Source organism: Xiphophorus hellerii, chromosome 3 (assembly GCF_003331165.1).
Source record: "Xiphophorus hellerii strain 12219 chromosome 3, Xiphophorus_hellerii-4.1, whole genome shotgun sequence".
In the NCBI taxonomy this organism is placed as follows: domain Eukaryota; kingdom Metazoa; phylum Chordata; class Actinopteri; order Cyprinodontiformes; family Poeciliidae; genus Xiphophorus; species Xiphophorus hellerii.
This window is the reverse complement of record NC_045674.1, coordinates 10,565,433-10,581,590: the sequence shown is the minus strand read 5'-3', so window position 1 is coordinate 10,581,590 and position 16,158 is coordinate 10,565,433. Positions and strand designations below refer to the sequence as shown.

Below are 16,158 nucleotides of genomic sequence, written 5' to 3'. Positions count from 1 at the left end.
TTCACTTTGACTTGTATCTGATCCGTTTCTCCTCCCTGCTTCTTTTATTTAAGAAATATTTTTAACATATGGTCTCTGGAGTGGATCTCTGGAACATTTATGAAGCATTTCTGTTATCACGCTTCTACTGAGATCATCAGTTTTATCTGCAATTCATTCAGAACACAGCAACCAGAATTCTCTCTAAGTTTAATAAATGCACTCATATCACTTCAGATTTTACTATCTGGATCCCAAAAGATTAAAAAACCTGGATTCACTTACAAGGCCCTAACTGGCCAGGCTCATAATAATATACTGTATATGTCTTTTGTTTTAACCACAAACAGAGCAAGTTGTTTCTTTTTGTGCCACGCCCTGGATGTCCTGGTTTTTCCTCTTATTAGATTAAAAACCAAAGTTAGGCTAGGCCTTTCGGACTGTAGTTATTAAACTGTGGAACAGTCTGACCCTAAAACTTTGTTTTGCAAACTCTATCAGTGCTTTTAAAAAACAATGGAAAACTTTTTTATTAATTATTTTAATTGTGTATGTTTATATTTGTTTCAAATTTGATTTATGTTGTACATCACTTTGTGACTTTGTTTCAGTAAAAGATGCTTTATAAATAAACTTTATCTACTTTCCACTTCCTTACTTACCAACTAAGTCAAGTTATGTGGATTATTTTAGACAAGTTGCAAAATGTTTTGGCATGTACATCCAAATCCTGAACTGGTAGAAACCACTGCTGTGAAACTGACAAAAAGCATAGCACAATCTTATGCTGTGCAATGCACAGTTATTCTCTGTACTGGTGCAGATTCATTCACCATGCCATGCCAAATGCTCAGAGCGACTCAAGGTGCATTCTGATCTACTTTTTAACTAGGCAAGCTAATATTTATTTGACCACTTTGGGATGCTGATAAACTATGAGCTTTCATCTCCAGCTCATAAAGTCTTCCAAGGAAACAAAAGAAGATTGTGACAACAAGACAAATGTAATTTCTCTTACCTGACGCAGTAGGACACAACAATATTCAGTACAAGCAAGTTAACATGACAGGACTTAACGCTCCACATAATTTTATTTCCACATGTTTAATGCATTTAAGACTTGTTTTGAGGTATGCCAGCATGCATAGCAAGATAAAAATCTGACAGCAGCTTCACCATCCTGATCACGTGCAAACTCAATTTATAAGAATAACTTACAGTGCAAGATGCACTCATCTTGCACTGTGTAATATTTATACCTTGGGGAAGATTTCATAAAATGCCAATGGTGATTTTATCAAAAACAATTTTTTCATCTCTGGATACCTTTTCCTTAAATAAATTGTTGGATTTTGTTTTAGTGTGATACTATGCTACTGCCATAACAAATAATTTATTTTAGAGCGTTTGGTCCATCCTTCTCAGAGGAGTCAATAAATTTGTCCTTGTCCATGGATGGGTGAACAGCCTCTCTGTCCAAACCACACCTATCTTACTGTGCGTGATAAAGTAGAAATCACAGCTTTCCCTGACTCCCAACTGAGGGGAGGAAAAGAGCCAACTTGCTTTTTTCCCCTGGCTGTGACCTGGCTTGGCAGTACACTCAGCAATACCAAAAAGTCCTCAGTCAACATTACTTAAACCTTTGAGTCTTCACATCTCTAACAAATATGAACAAATTTGTCCTTTAGTACCAGGCTTTTTCCCTTGAAAGAAGAGCCAACCTTACTTTAAAATCAAACATGGTGTTGTGAAGCCAAGTACAATTCTGTCAATATTTGTCAGCATCAGCAAGTCTCCACCAAAGTTGGAAATCAAAGAAGCAAGATCTATATTGTCATCAGGACATGAAGCCTGAAGCTGCTTTATTGATGTTGTGAAGTCAAATACATGAGGTTTATTTTAAGCACAAACTTAGGCAACAAAAACCGCTCTGTCAATGCGACTTTTTTTCTTTCATTCTAAGTTATTCTTACATTTTCAATGACTTTATTATCAAGCGTAAACTACATTTCTAGAGTTGATGACTGCGACACGGATTAATCAGCCCAACTTATAATGAAAACATATCTGCTTGGTTATAGTCTGTGTTGGTCAGTGCATAGCTGTTAAACAAAATACTTAACTGCTTTATTTTCATGCAAATTGCTTATGCCCAAGTGGCACAAATACTTGTGTTATGCCTAAGACAATGCTGTTGTGTTGGCTTTGATGCGGCCCATTAAGATGAGGCTCAGTTGATGTTATTATGGTGCTCATTTCCTCTGGGCATGCAGTCTCATTGCAACAGCATCAGTGCAGAAGTGATTAATTTTAAAAATAGATTATTAGACGATGTGTGTACATAGATAATGAATTTTATGGAGGGATTTATCACTAGATTGTCTCTCCATTTAAACCCACAAGCTACAAACAGTGTACTAATCTGTATGAGTAGGATAAGAACGCTGTGCTTTTAGGTCTCATGTCGACCTGAACATCAGATCAGTGCCTTGCAGTCTGTTTGTTGAAGACTTCCAAGCTCACTTGTACTCTGGTTGTTATGCATTGTGTCACTGCCTGTAAGTTGGCAAGTGATCTACCTCAGAGATATTTATCCAGGTCATATCAATTAAACATGAGGACTTCAGTATGCTGGTTTCTTACTAGTTGAAGCTGGTTAAGGACATCTAGTGGCCAAGCTAAGCACTAGATGTCAAAGCTTTGGCATTTGTGTCAGGCTGCGCATAACAAAACAAAAGCAAATTACAGAGCTCCAGCAAAAAGTGCTATATTACTTCTCATTGTTTGACAGATTTTTCAATTTATTGCTGTTAACTTTAATTTAGGGAGGAAATCTACTTTCTTGAATTGTAGACCAAATAGGTTTTCTAAATTTGCTTCCCGACAAAACAAATTACTAAGCTGTGAATAATGTTATACAGCCTCTTCTCGTGCAATGTGTTGCTCACAAGCTGTTTTCTGACATATGACTGCTCTTAGACAGCCAAATGTGTTATCACTTCAATCCCTTTTCTCCAGGAGTGCAGCATAAAACGTTTGAGTGCATTGCAGAATAGTTAAAGACAAATTAAAGAAAAAAGGTTGCAAAGAAAATTTTGCTAGACAAAGCAATGCTGATTCAGCAGATAGGGTCATTGAATGGTTTGATGGGAATGATAATGAGGTAAATGATGTGCTGTTTCCTTTGCAGTCACAGCATTTTTTCTTAAATGAACAGAGAGTGCTCACTCATTCTCATCGAAACAGCAACAGAAGGATTATTTTTAGAAAAATGGAGGTCGGGTTCTTCTGCAATGCTAAAAGGTTTTGCAGAAAGCTTGAAAAGGCATACATTATAAACACAATCTGTTTCATACAGCTCCTGACATTTTTCTTATGTTGCAACTGCAAACTTTTAATGTATTCTATCTTTGCTTTATGTAATATACCAACACCAAGGTATACCAAGGTTGAACATAATTGTGAAGTGGAAAGAAACTACATTTTTACAATAAAAATTGTAAAACCTCATGGAGCACTGTTTAATGCTTTTTTTGGACATAGAAAGACTGTAGCTCAACTCACTTATTACCAGAGAAGTAATTGTGACACTCTGCAGAGAGCTGCAACTCAGGTGGGACCATCAGTAACGGGATAACTTATTTTTTTATGCACTCCAAAACTCTGGGCTTTGTAGATGAATGATGAGAAGAAAGCCACTGATGAAAGAGGCCACATTATGATTGTGATGCTTTTCATCAACAGGAACAGAAAACCTGGTCACAGATATGGGTGTTAAATATTAGGCAGTCTTAAAAGATAACATGTTAAAAGTCCAGACCTAACTTCAATTGGCAATCTGTGCCCAGACTTGAAAGTTGACATTCGTACATGTATTTTGCAAAGAATAGACAAAAAAATAAATAAATAAAAATCAGTTTCTTACTGTTCATAAGTATGAGAACGATACCCAAAGAAGACTTGTAGCTTCTACTGTAGTAAAAAGTTAGAATACCAAGTATTGGCTCAGGGGTGCTGCATGTATATGCACATTACACATACTGTATTTTTGCTGCTGAACATTTAGAAAAGCATGTATTCTTAAACTAACACTTAATAGTTGTGCTTGTCTATCGAATTCAATTTTAATAAAATACATATTAATACATAGTTCATATTTGAGGCTGTGGTTTTAATGTGAAGAACAATGTAGATTGTCATTTGGTATAAATTTTTCTGCAAGTCATGTTTTTTTACTCACTTCAAATTAGAATGGTCTGTCTTAGCCCAAATATTTGAGGTGACCAAAACATTGTGCATTAAAATGCAAAAGTTGAATTTGGCATAAACTAAGATAAACCAAACTAACATGTTGCTCAGAAAGTGGCAGTGTATGTTTTTTATATATAAAAAACCTATATATACAATATATTTGTTTATATATTTGTTTATCCTCTAAAGCTTTGACTATAAAGTATGTTAACCAAGAAAGGTAATCATTTTGCTGCTAAATGTTATGTTTTGAAGTGAAAATCCTGCCACTTATAAATAACACTATGCTGTCTAATAGATGTCGGATCGACGAGGAGGTGACCCACAAAGCTTGGCTGAACCGCTCAAACATCCTTTTCACGGGGACTGATAAGTGGTCTCTGGACAAGAGAGTGACGCTGGTCAACACCAGCAACAGGGAGTTCTCCATCCTCATCGACAAGGTGCAAGTAACAGACGAGGGACCGTACACCTGCACCTTTCAGGCCAACAACAAACCCCGCATCACCCATGTCTACCTCATAGTCCAAGGTCAGCAGCTGAGATGTGACAACTGAATTTTAATGTGTGGCAGTTAAATGTAATAAATGATTAATAGACTGCAGTCTGCATTTTTTATGTATACTGCAATTTTAGATATTAGCTATGCAAATATCGTGCAAAAGAAAGGTTTATCATACACTCGTTGTAGGCAAGACCGTCATTAATATTTGACTCTTCAGAATGCATTTTAAATGAGCTTTTTTCAAAATGGAATTCATTTATTACAGATTTTTTTTCTATTATTTGAAAACATGTGTAAAGTAAACTCAAAATATACGCATACCAACCCATTAGTATCTGATCAAATGTCACTAAGCAAGTTGCCGACAAACAACTCACATTTATGGCCAGTCTTATCAGCAATCGTAAAGTTTTTTTTAAACTGGTCGGTTTACAGGAAAGGACTGATCTTTTGTGAATATTTCACACATTTTTAATAGGGTTGAATTCTGGATCATTCTAGAAGTTAATTGTTAGCCTGCTTTATCTGTCCTAAAACCTGTTTTGATGAGTGTTTGGGATTCACGTTGAAGCTAAAGTTAAGTTGAAGAATTTAGATGTGGCCATCTTTCTTCATTATGTCAGCTTCTTCCACCAGTATAAATAACATCTAAACCAATACACAGTACAATAAACTGCCCTCATGCTTGATAGATGACACAGTATTTGTAAGTTTGAAATTCCAAGCTTCACTTCTTAAAGTCAAGGAGGTCATTACTACCAGAGTTTTACAACAAATAAACACTGACTGCTGAGTTACTGCTGAGTGTAAAGTAAACACACATTAATTTGGTTTTTAAATGCAAAACTGCTTTAAACTTCCTGATCTTTATCTCAACCTTATTGAAAATCTTTAAACTGCACTTGAAGGACAGGTCAGGACCAGAAAAATAAGCTTTCTGATAATAACATTATTCAAATATCCTGCCAGAAATATGTCAGAAGTTTGCTAATAGCTTCAAAAAGAGTGTGGTCAAGCTGCAACTTGGTAAGGAATGTTTAACAAAAATTAGATGGGAAGTATTGATTTATTCATTTTAGCTTGTACGTAATATTTTGTAATGAGTAATTCAAATGTATCTGAATTATTATAGAAATTAATACCAATGGAAGTATTTCAACTAAACTAAATTATAAATGGTATTATTGATAGAGATTGTTATGATATAAATATTTAGGTTATAATCACTAACAGAAAACAGCATAGCAGGTGACACGGAACATGAAGGTGTCCTGTCGAAGAACTTAAATGCATTTCTTATTTTGTTTCTATAGCCTGCTAACTTTCCATTAACCTTAAACAGAATTTTGGGCATGCTTCGAATGAATGAGCATCTGTGTTGAGTAGATTAAATGCACAGGAGGCAGTCCAACTGTCTGACTAAATACAGTGACTGTCAGCGTAGGCTCATGACTGAGGCTCAGTCATCACGTCAGCAATTCAGTGCAGTGAAACTGACTGATCCTGAGTGACACAAAGTATTGATGCAGGATGCCAGGAGGGCCTCACACCCCCTATTTACAGTTTATGGTCTGGTAAATTGCTATATTCATATAATAGTTATACATTACTAGCAGATTAAAACTACTGATAGCTATATTAGTTACATTTTGCTTAAATATAAATGATAAGGGTTGGTCACAGGTGAATATGAGCCACTTTACTAACACATTTAAAAGCAGCTATGTCTGCAGGATCTGAAAGCTGGCAAGGATGACTGTTTATGTTCAGTTCCAAGTTTCCTCCAATTGAAGTCAGAGCTTGGTGGTACACAAAATAATTATACCCCCGAGCAGTAGCAGCACTGCAATCTGTGCTTTATCACTGCAAGCTTTCCACTCCAGAAAGACAAAACATGAAAATCCTCAGTTGATGTTACAAATTTCTGAGCCAAGCTCATTAAAAATAATGATACGTGGTCATTTAAATTCAAGGTCCATCATGATATCAGACTAAGAACATATGTAGTGCACCAGTACTTTGAGTTTAGGGTCATTATGTTAAAGGAATACAAGAAAAAAAAACTCCTCCAACAAGTGAGTAACCTAATAGATGTTCTTTCCAGCTAAGGATGAAATGAGATCAAATGTTAGGAGGGCATTTTAATGTTCATTTGCAGGAGCTTAAAGATCTATTGCATTTTAAGTAGATGGTCGACCATATTGTTGCACAGTTCAGTAAGCACCCAGGCTCAGATCATTAATCAGCTGATTGCCTGTCTGTCTGAAACGCAAAGACCTTAACACCTTAATAAACTGCAAGGCCAAGCCTTATCAATAATTTATGAGTGAAAGGTGATTTTGAGGTCGGGTTTTAATGGTGAAATCTTGTTTTTCAGTGCCAGCAAGAATCGTAAACATCTCAAAAAGCGTGTCAGTGAATGAGGGAGAGAATGTAAACCTTTATTGTCTGGCTGTCGGCCGGCCGGAGCCCACAGTCACATGGAAGGACCAGAAATGTAAGCTACTGATTCTTGTTTTCTTGTTTTTACATCCAGATATCTTATGTTAACACCCTTGCCTTTATCTCCCAGTCTACACGCTCATCCCTGTCCATATTCTGCCAGCTGAAGTCTATCCATGCTTTCTTTTCCAACCTGCAGGCTTATCAGCATTCAGCTTGCATCCATCTCTTTATCCTTTGTCCCTGTGTCATCTCTCTTAAATCTAACTGTTTATTCTGTCCCCTGCCTAAATCATTTTGCATTTCTCCTAATGTTTTGTCCTGAATACCCGCACATTACACATAATTATTCCCACTGCACCACCTATAATTGTCGACATCTGTCTTCATCCACCCTTTCAGCCTGCACCACATTGGCCACATGGCTACTTTGGGCTTAAAATCTGACCGTTTTTGCTTCTAAATGTGTTTGAATTCATGATTCTTGATATTATGAGTGCAGTTTTTGTAGCATACAAGCTCACATCTTTGTTATCAGTTCAGACTGAGACAAAACAATCTCTGCATTGCCTCTGGAAAGTGTCAAGTGTAAAGACTTTATAGCTCTAATTGGGAGTATAAAAACATGACTGTTAGGTAAATGGTCTCTCTAAATTGCCCTTCGGTGTGAGTGCGTGAGCATGGTTGTGTGTCTCTATGTTCCCCTATGATGGTAAGCAACCTGTCCTGGTTGTGTCCCTTCATCTCATCCAACTACAGCTTTTTAACAACTGAAGGCAGAAACCTATGAAGCAGCCTAGTGGTTCAGCTTTTGAAGCTGCTGTGTGGTTTGCCTGATGGGAACTGTTTAGTAGGAAAGAGAGTGAGGATTCTGACAGAATTCATGTTCCTATAACTATGCTAAGCTCTGAACGGAGGATAGAGTCCACTAAATTTCTCAGCTCCCCTCACTATCCTCTGCTAGGATCTCTTCTCTGTAATTTTGAAAGTACAGGTCTACAAACACAATACATGTTATGGTTCAGGGTTTAATGTTCAATATTAAATGTTACTCGGTTTTAAATTGTACAAAATTGAAATATTATGCTTTGGATAGAGTGACATCTATTTCTTGCATTGATTGTCATGATGTGCGGTGTGAAGTGGTGAGGCAGACGCTGAGGACCCAGGTAGAAAATGAAGAAACAACGATTTAATGATGAATTCAGAAAAAACAACAATCCAAAGTCCAGGCAGCACAGATAAAGAGCGGAAGGCTAAGGCTAAAAAAACTGGTAGCAACTGGAAACTCAATTGACGATAGCAACCAGACAGCTTGACAAGACAGATACGACAAGGACCCGACAAAGAACATGGAACACAGGTGGCATTAAATACACAGAGGGTAATCGGGGAACGAGACACAGCTGGGAACAATCAAAGGGTAGACAGGACAACACAAAGACTCAATAAACTGAAAAACGACACACAAAAACCTAACCTAACACAAAGAAAAACCAAATCCTTACATTGATGTATAACAAGAGCATTCTGATTTGATCATGTGACGTAATTAATGGACACAATGTTTTCTATGTATCTCTTAGTCATTCAGCTCACCTAGATGTACAAATTGCTATCTCTTTAGTGTTTTGAAGAGCTATAGCATTTAAACCAGGGGTGCCCAAAGTCGGTCCTCGAGGGTCGGCATCCTGCACTTTTTAGTTCTCTCCTTGGTAGTACCAACAACTTTTTCAGCATGTCAGTATTCTTCTTAGGCCTTCTAACGAACCATCATTTGATCCAGGTGCATTAAACCAGGGAGGGAACTAAAACATACAGGATAGTGGCCCTCGAGGACCAACTTTGGGCACCCCTGATTTAAACTATAGAACCAAGTGATCCCACCTGTTGGAAGGGTGCCTGTTTTTAATCTGTACAATTTTTATTTTGTAATTTCTGCTGTTGTTTTACATTTCTGTGCTACTTTATGTATTGCACTTTGTTCAACAACATTAAGGCAAACCATGTTTGACATTTGTTTTATTGCATTATGTTTCCAGCAGTGTTCACCCTCACCCTGTCTACTGCTGGATGATGTTTTGTTTTTAAAGTTGTTTTGTAGATAGTAATAAGCAGCAGGATAGTAACAATAAACAGGTCAGTGTGAACAACTACTGAAACATACTGTAATTATACAGCAAGCAAATATATTCACAAACAACTGTACTGGTGTATGTACAGTCAGCTATAGGCTTGCTCAAAGGTCGGATCCCCCTCCTCTCCTGTGTTCCTACCTGTGTTTGCCCTTCTTCCCACAAGTATTGTTTGTGATGCTGCACAGTAGAATACAGTACCTCGGGCAGGGACAAGCCCAGTGGAGATCATACACACCCACAGAAACACAGAAGTAAACAGGAGAAAAGGAAAGCACGCATGAATGCACACCTGCAACAAACACACACAGACACAACTCCGCATCACAAACTCTGTGCGGTTGTCCTCACTTGAAAGCCTACAGCATTTCTCCTCTGTCAGCAGTAATCCTCCCTCTCTAGCTGCCCCCATCATCTCATCCTCCCTCCCTTCCTCTACCCCCTCATAACCCCTCAGCGAGCAGAGAATGAGATAGCGCCCACATTGCTATTCCATGGGAGTTTCTACAACCAAACCATCAGTTGTAGGAGACCAGGGGTTGCTGTAGATAGGGGATGGGGGGTTGTTGAGCCCAAAGAAACAGCAAGAAGCTGCTAGCCATCTGTCCCCATTAGTCAGAGACTGCAGAGAAAACTGCAGGGAGGGCATTCTGGAGAAGAATCTAAGTTGGATGGGGTGTGTGTGCGTGTGTGTGTGTTGATGTGCGAATTTACACCAGGAGGCTGTGGATTAGGAGGAGCCGGAGGACCTCAGAGGTCACAGGGACCTGCTTAAAGTCCCACAAACCTTCGGAGTGTGTCTGCAGTTTCCTGAGATCTTACCTGCATGCTGCAGTGAGACTGTGCTGCACCATTATTTTCAGGTGCCGCCTTCTTTATCTTAACCGAAGCACAGATCTGATCTTTGACTCACACAAACATGAGCTCCATCATTTACCCACACAGCAAAAAACTTGCCATTTTGTCAAATAGAGCCTCAGATGCAATTCTTTAAAATAGAAAGACTTAACCTGAACATACTGTATGTCAAGGAAGGTGATGGGAGGATGAGACATGAGCTTCTAAATCAAACTAAAATGTCAATAATCATTTTCTTTAAAAAATTGACTCTTTTCAGAATTTAAAGAACAAAAGACAGTCAGTCAATGAGTCACTCAGCCAGTTTCTGAAAAAGTTCTGATTATCTTTAAACGTCATACTCATAGTAAATAGCATTTCATTATGTTAAAACTAACTTCAATGATGCCTACAAAGAGGACAGTGATATTAAATTAAATGCCTTGGCTGCTATTCTAATACAGAGAAAAAGCAGAATCAGCAGAGGTCAGATCTGGACAAGGCAAACGTTTTTGCAGAATTATTATTATTTTTTCAAAAATAGTCAAAAAGAACCAAAGTTCCCTTTTTCATCACAAAAGACATTTCAGAAGATTTTTGCCAGGGGGCTAGCTTTCATTCATCTATACCAACTTGAATTTTCTTTGTGAAGCTACCAAAAGAAAAATCTTCCTTCTAAATCAAGTATGTGAATTTCAAAGTTCATATGCAAATGTGGTGAAATATTGACAAAAAAGCAGCCAAGATATCTCAAGGAAGCACAAAAAGCTCATAGACATGAGAGACTTTTTGCACTTCAAATTAAATCAACTCTTTCATGCAAGAATGGAAGGAGTGGAATACAGTAATCATCAACGAGTTGTGGTACTTCCCTAAACTGGGCCTCATATAACCTGTGTAAAACAGATCAGCATATACCAGCCTCTTTGTTCATGGCAGCAGATGTGGGACAAGTGTATTGCTCTTTACTTTGGCACAGTGTAGGTGTTAATGCCTGACCTTTTTTTATTTTACTTTATCACTGGTACTTACATGCTTGCTTGTTTGTCTTGAGTTATAAAACCCATCATGGTTTCCACTAGTAACCTTAGTACGTCATTGCACTTTGACTTTGGGTAATTACCTCAGGCAAAATCTTGTTTACTGTTCATAGAAGGATTTGTGATAAAACACAAGATGTTTTGACAGGCCAAAGGTGTTACTGTTTGTATTGGACAGCCAAACAAGTGCAGATTAATATTGGACATATTTTTGTTGGAGTTAACATCAGTGGAAAAATGGTTATTGGCATTTTGTTTTGTTGTTAGCGTCTCCTGGGACTGACTCTGTCTGCATGACAAAATATGTAAAGCAATGGGGGCTTTTTGTTATCATGATCATAGTTAGCCACTTAATGCCGTATCCTTTTATTGTAAATTTGCAAAATTTTACTGTATTTTCATTTTGTTTTTTCTGAAAAAATAAAAACTGTGCATGTACTCTCTTATCCTAAAAGGAGGCTCATCCGAGTTGCCTGTTTGCTTCATCTGCTTTCTGTCTTTTATTATTTTAAGACAAATGATGTCTTTAATTATTGTTATTTATGATTGTTATTGTGATAGACTCCAATTAACAGCACTTGTTTCTTTAGTTTTACATAAGTCTCTTCTGAGTTTCTATAACTGGATATGAATACCGTTTCTGAATCTAAATCTGAATTAAAAGCACATACTAGGATTTATAGGTCCGATGCACAAATGATAAATGATTTACAGTCATAAAAGTGTTGTACCAAAACTTCCAAACAAAAGTTATGACTTAATAAAACTTTGTTTTTCTCAAGGGAATAAATTGCTTCCAGCTTGGTCTCAGCACACTATTTTTCAAATATTTTAATACATAATGTACCAAAAATCTTCTACAGTAAGTTTTTCATAAGTCAACTTTTCAAAGGTGCAGACCGAGACTGCTTCCCTCTCACTTTTGTTAGAGCAATTATTTTCAACTGAGACAATGATGTATCTTGATTACTGTTCCCTAATGAATCTAAGTGATGAATATCAGCTCTCAGTTTATTACAGTGATAATGATAAATGTTCTCAAAATGCAGCTGAAGTCCCCAAATCAGTCTGCAGAATGTTAATCAAGTCAATTTACCAATCCTTACCTAATTTAATTTTTTTGATGAAATTATTAGTAAAAACATGTTCCTAAGCATTTTAAATTGTTTTAAAAAAATCCAATTTAGCTGTTTAGAGTAGCTAAATTACTGAAATACAGTGGCAATTGTCACATTTGAAAATTCACCTTGTAATCTGAGTACACTTTCTTACACGAAAAACAATCCATGTCGAGTGTTGTTTTTAACAAAATTACAGATGGAGAAAGTATTAGCAGAAATTCTTTAAAATAGATTCAACTGAAGTATTTTTACTTGATGCTTTTTAAAGTTGAAAGTTTTCTAAACTTTGTTGCAGACATCGTAAGTTCAAGGCAGGTGGCCCATATCTGGGCTTCAAATACTTGTATCCAATGTACAAGTGAATGTCATATATCTTTTATAAAAGACCCACCTAATGTTAATTATGGCAGAGAATCCATGATGCTATGGGCTTTTTCGTCTTTTAAATGTTCTATTAACCTTGTTAGATATGACACTGTGGTTTCTTGGAAATACACAATTTTGAATTAAAACCTGTCAACCTCTGGCAGAAAACTGAGAATAAGTCATAATTTTGCATCAATAGAATATTGACAGAAAAATTTTGCCAAAGCAGCAATTGATAACTAAACAAAAAAATCAAACTGTTCCCATGGTCAATAGGGGTAGGACTAGGGTCAGACACCAGATTTTAAACCTGTTGAGACTCAGGGCTCCTTATGAACTAGAAAATTGTGCAAAAAGAAATGGTCAAATGTAACTCTGTCTTTTAAAAACCTTACAAAGTCCATATTTTGCAAAGGACTAACATCTGTCTGGCTTGCAGATATTGAGTATCCAAAGTATTGACAGTAAAGGGTGCCAATAATGAGGTCAGCAGTGAGTTTTTTAATAAAGATTTGAAGTTTTACCCCCACCAAATAAGTGTGCTCAAATGCAAGGTTGGGTTTTTCTGAAGGTTTTTAGCGTAAACTTATATCTTGGCAATCAAAACCTTATTTACCGTTGATTAATTTATACTAGTCCCAATAAATCAGGTCAGCACTGTAGTAGCAATCACCAAATTTTTCATAAAAACAAGCAAACATAAGTCCTCCCTTTCAGAGTTCTGAGTAAAATTAATTTTAGTCTCCCTATTATTCTCTTTTTCAGCCTAACTTCAGTCCTCTTTGCCATCACTGTAGTTTTTGTAATGGAAACGGATCAGAGAAGCCCAGAAATCAAGCACCCTGAAGTTCCACTCAGACTCTCAGTGCCGTCGAAAAATAGAGCACCATTTCACTGCTGAGGAAAGCCAAGAGTCCTGATCCTTTCCCCCATTTTTGTTCATTCACACTCCTCCCTTTTGCTCTCCTCCAAGGTGGAATCCAATTATCTCTGGTGGTCAGGAGTTAGGCTCCTTCAAAAGCCTTAAGTGGTTGATGGAGCTGTATTTTACTGACCATTGTAGGAGTGCCAGAGGCCGTCTGCTAAGATATGATCACCCGCCAAAGTGCAAAGAAATGTGCAAGGCATGTTCGCAGATCTCAGGGGATGGAGCAAGAGAGGGGCTGTGATATTACATCATACAGTCTGTAGGAGCTGTCGATGAATTGTCAGTGAAAAAAGACCAAACATATCAAAAACCCAACTTGACACGTTACCGTTCTTCTCTGTGTGGCTTTTTTTTTTTTTCCATCCTACTCACCTTTCATCTCTGCATCTTCTTCCAAGTGTTGTATATTATCGGTCTTTATGTCTGCAATGTAAAATTTAGCACTTGTTTACTCCAATGTGTCATTTAATTTGTCATCTTTATTTCTTACAACTCCTCTGTTAATGTCAGTTTACAGTGAGTCAGAAAAATCTTCATGGCCCTGTTAAAATGCCAGATTTATTTGTTTACTAGTTTTTTTTTAAATGTGACATTAATTAAGAGAATAAATAATTAGCAACTTTTTTCGACTTTAATGTCACTAATAAGAACAGTGACATTTATTGGGTTGAAGAATAACAACTGAAGAACTAAAGCAAAGGGGTTGTGTTAATATGAACACATTTAAGCTCCTACTTTTTCAATCATTGTTTACTGTTAACACAGTAGCCAGCCTTTTCTCCAGCAGAAGTCAATAAGAATAACACATCTTTGCATATTTGTCTAAATGTTGCAAAAAATCTTCAGATTTGCTAGATTTTGAGGGCATCTTTTCTGCTTATCTCACTTTAGATCATTAGGTTCCTAAAATATTTGAGCTGAATTGCATAGGTTATAGGTCACATTAAGGAAAGAAAGATGCTCTGCAGTGATTTGTCTTGTAATAATATATTTTTAGTTTTTTTATAAAATAAGTTTTCTATTTTAAAAGATGTACTGACTTTTTATATTGTTTCTGTCTGCTTAACAATTATGTCACAAGAGACCTATGGTGTACTTTGTTCACTAATGGCATGAGTGAATAACATTGCAACCACCCGACCGCAACACTTAGCGTCTGCCTGCCATCTCTTGGGTGGCACATGCAGTCGTCATAGTGTCGGCGTTCTCCTCTCAGCCACAATGGATCGTCTCCAGCTCAGTAGCCTCACTAATAATCCTCCAGCATAATCTTCAATTAGAAGCGCAGCGCTAATCTCTGACAGGAATAATTGTAGCGTTTAGTGTCTTTTTGGTGTTTGTGTGTCAGTGTTGTTCTTAAATTTCCTGCTACAGAGTTCATGATGGGAGGTATAGGTCTACAGACTGACAGTAGATTGGTGGAATTTTTTTGTTTGTTTGTATTCCTTAGAGGAGGGTTCAAATGGAAAAGTAAGTAGCAAATTAATAGATGGATTTCCTTGTTAACTGTGAGGTTATATGTTATGCTGTGTCACACAGTCTGGCTTCTTTAATTGGTTAAAGAGGAAGAAAAAATAGGCCTGATGGCTTTAAGGGCTAAGAGACAGCTGGCTGCTGAGGCTGACTGGATGGAACGTGTGCACAGTCAGTCTTGTCCTTTGTTTTCTTCCTGTCTCAGTCTCTGTCACTGTCGAGCCAATAACATCAATTCCCCCCACATGAAGGAGCAATAACTCGCAGTCTATTCCCTCGACTCTCCACCTCTGAAGAGATGTTCGTCGCCCGAGGAAAAGCGCTAGACTGACTAATTTGGTTTTAGCTGCACCTGGGAGTTTGTCAACATCAAACAACCGCCAAATATTCTTCTCACCATGTAATGTGGCGAATTAGCTATTACACCCCGGCTCATCCAGTTGTTTGTTGAAAAGTGTCCAAGTTCCCCTAGCATTTGAAAAGTAATAGTGCCACTTACGTCAGAGGGTGTTCGTTTTTCTACATGAACAAGTGCAGTTATTTTCTGTCAGTATCGAACCGGCTGCTGGCAAAAATTTTTCTTCATTACAAATGTTTCATTAGTGTCTGTTGATAAATTCATTATCATCCTTTTCATCATGTCATTACTGCTTTAATTATCATGATATTGATTTCCATCACATCCCCCATCTTTGTATATCAATATTCCCCGGCAGAATTGAATGATGCTTCATTTGCAGTTATTTGCATGTTGGCCTTCTGCATGCTCTTAAACTGTCTAAAGCTGGAAGGGCGTATGCTGTACTTCAAGTAGTGTGCCGTAAATCTGCAGACTGAGTCGCCTTGCACTTGATGTATTGTGACCTTTGACTTTACCCTTTCTGTAATTAGATGGACTGGTGAGTGAGGGGGAGTTCTTGGATATCACAGAGATCAAGAGGCAGCAGGCTGAGGACTATGAATGCATCACCCACAACGGTGTGGCTCCACCTGACCAGCAGAAGGTCAGAGTCACAGTAAACTGTAAGTACTTCTCTGTTTGCAGGACACAAAAGGCCAGTGGTCGTAATCCAGGTCA

At 37.5% G+C, this 16,158-nt stretch overlaps 1 protein-coding gene across 1 annotated transcript in view; it reads left to right on the top strand.

Moving 5' to 3' along the window:
- The window catches only part of iglon5 (IgLON family member 5), a 148,936-nt gene that overhangs the window by 115,736 nt on the left and 17,042 nt on the right, over positions 1 to 16,158 (top strand). The window contains exons 3-5 of the mRNA XM_032558145.1: positions 4,532 to 4,764; positions 7,116 to 7,235; positions 15,972 to 16,103. Of these exons, the coding sequence (XP_032414036.1) occupies positions 4,532 to 4,764; positions 7,116 to 7,235; positions 15,972 to 16,103 (485 nt within the window). The remainder of the gene's footprint in view (positions 1 to 4,531; positions 4,765 to 7,115; positions 7,236 to 15,971; positions 16,104 to 16,158) is intronic.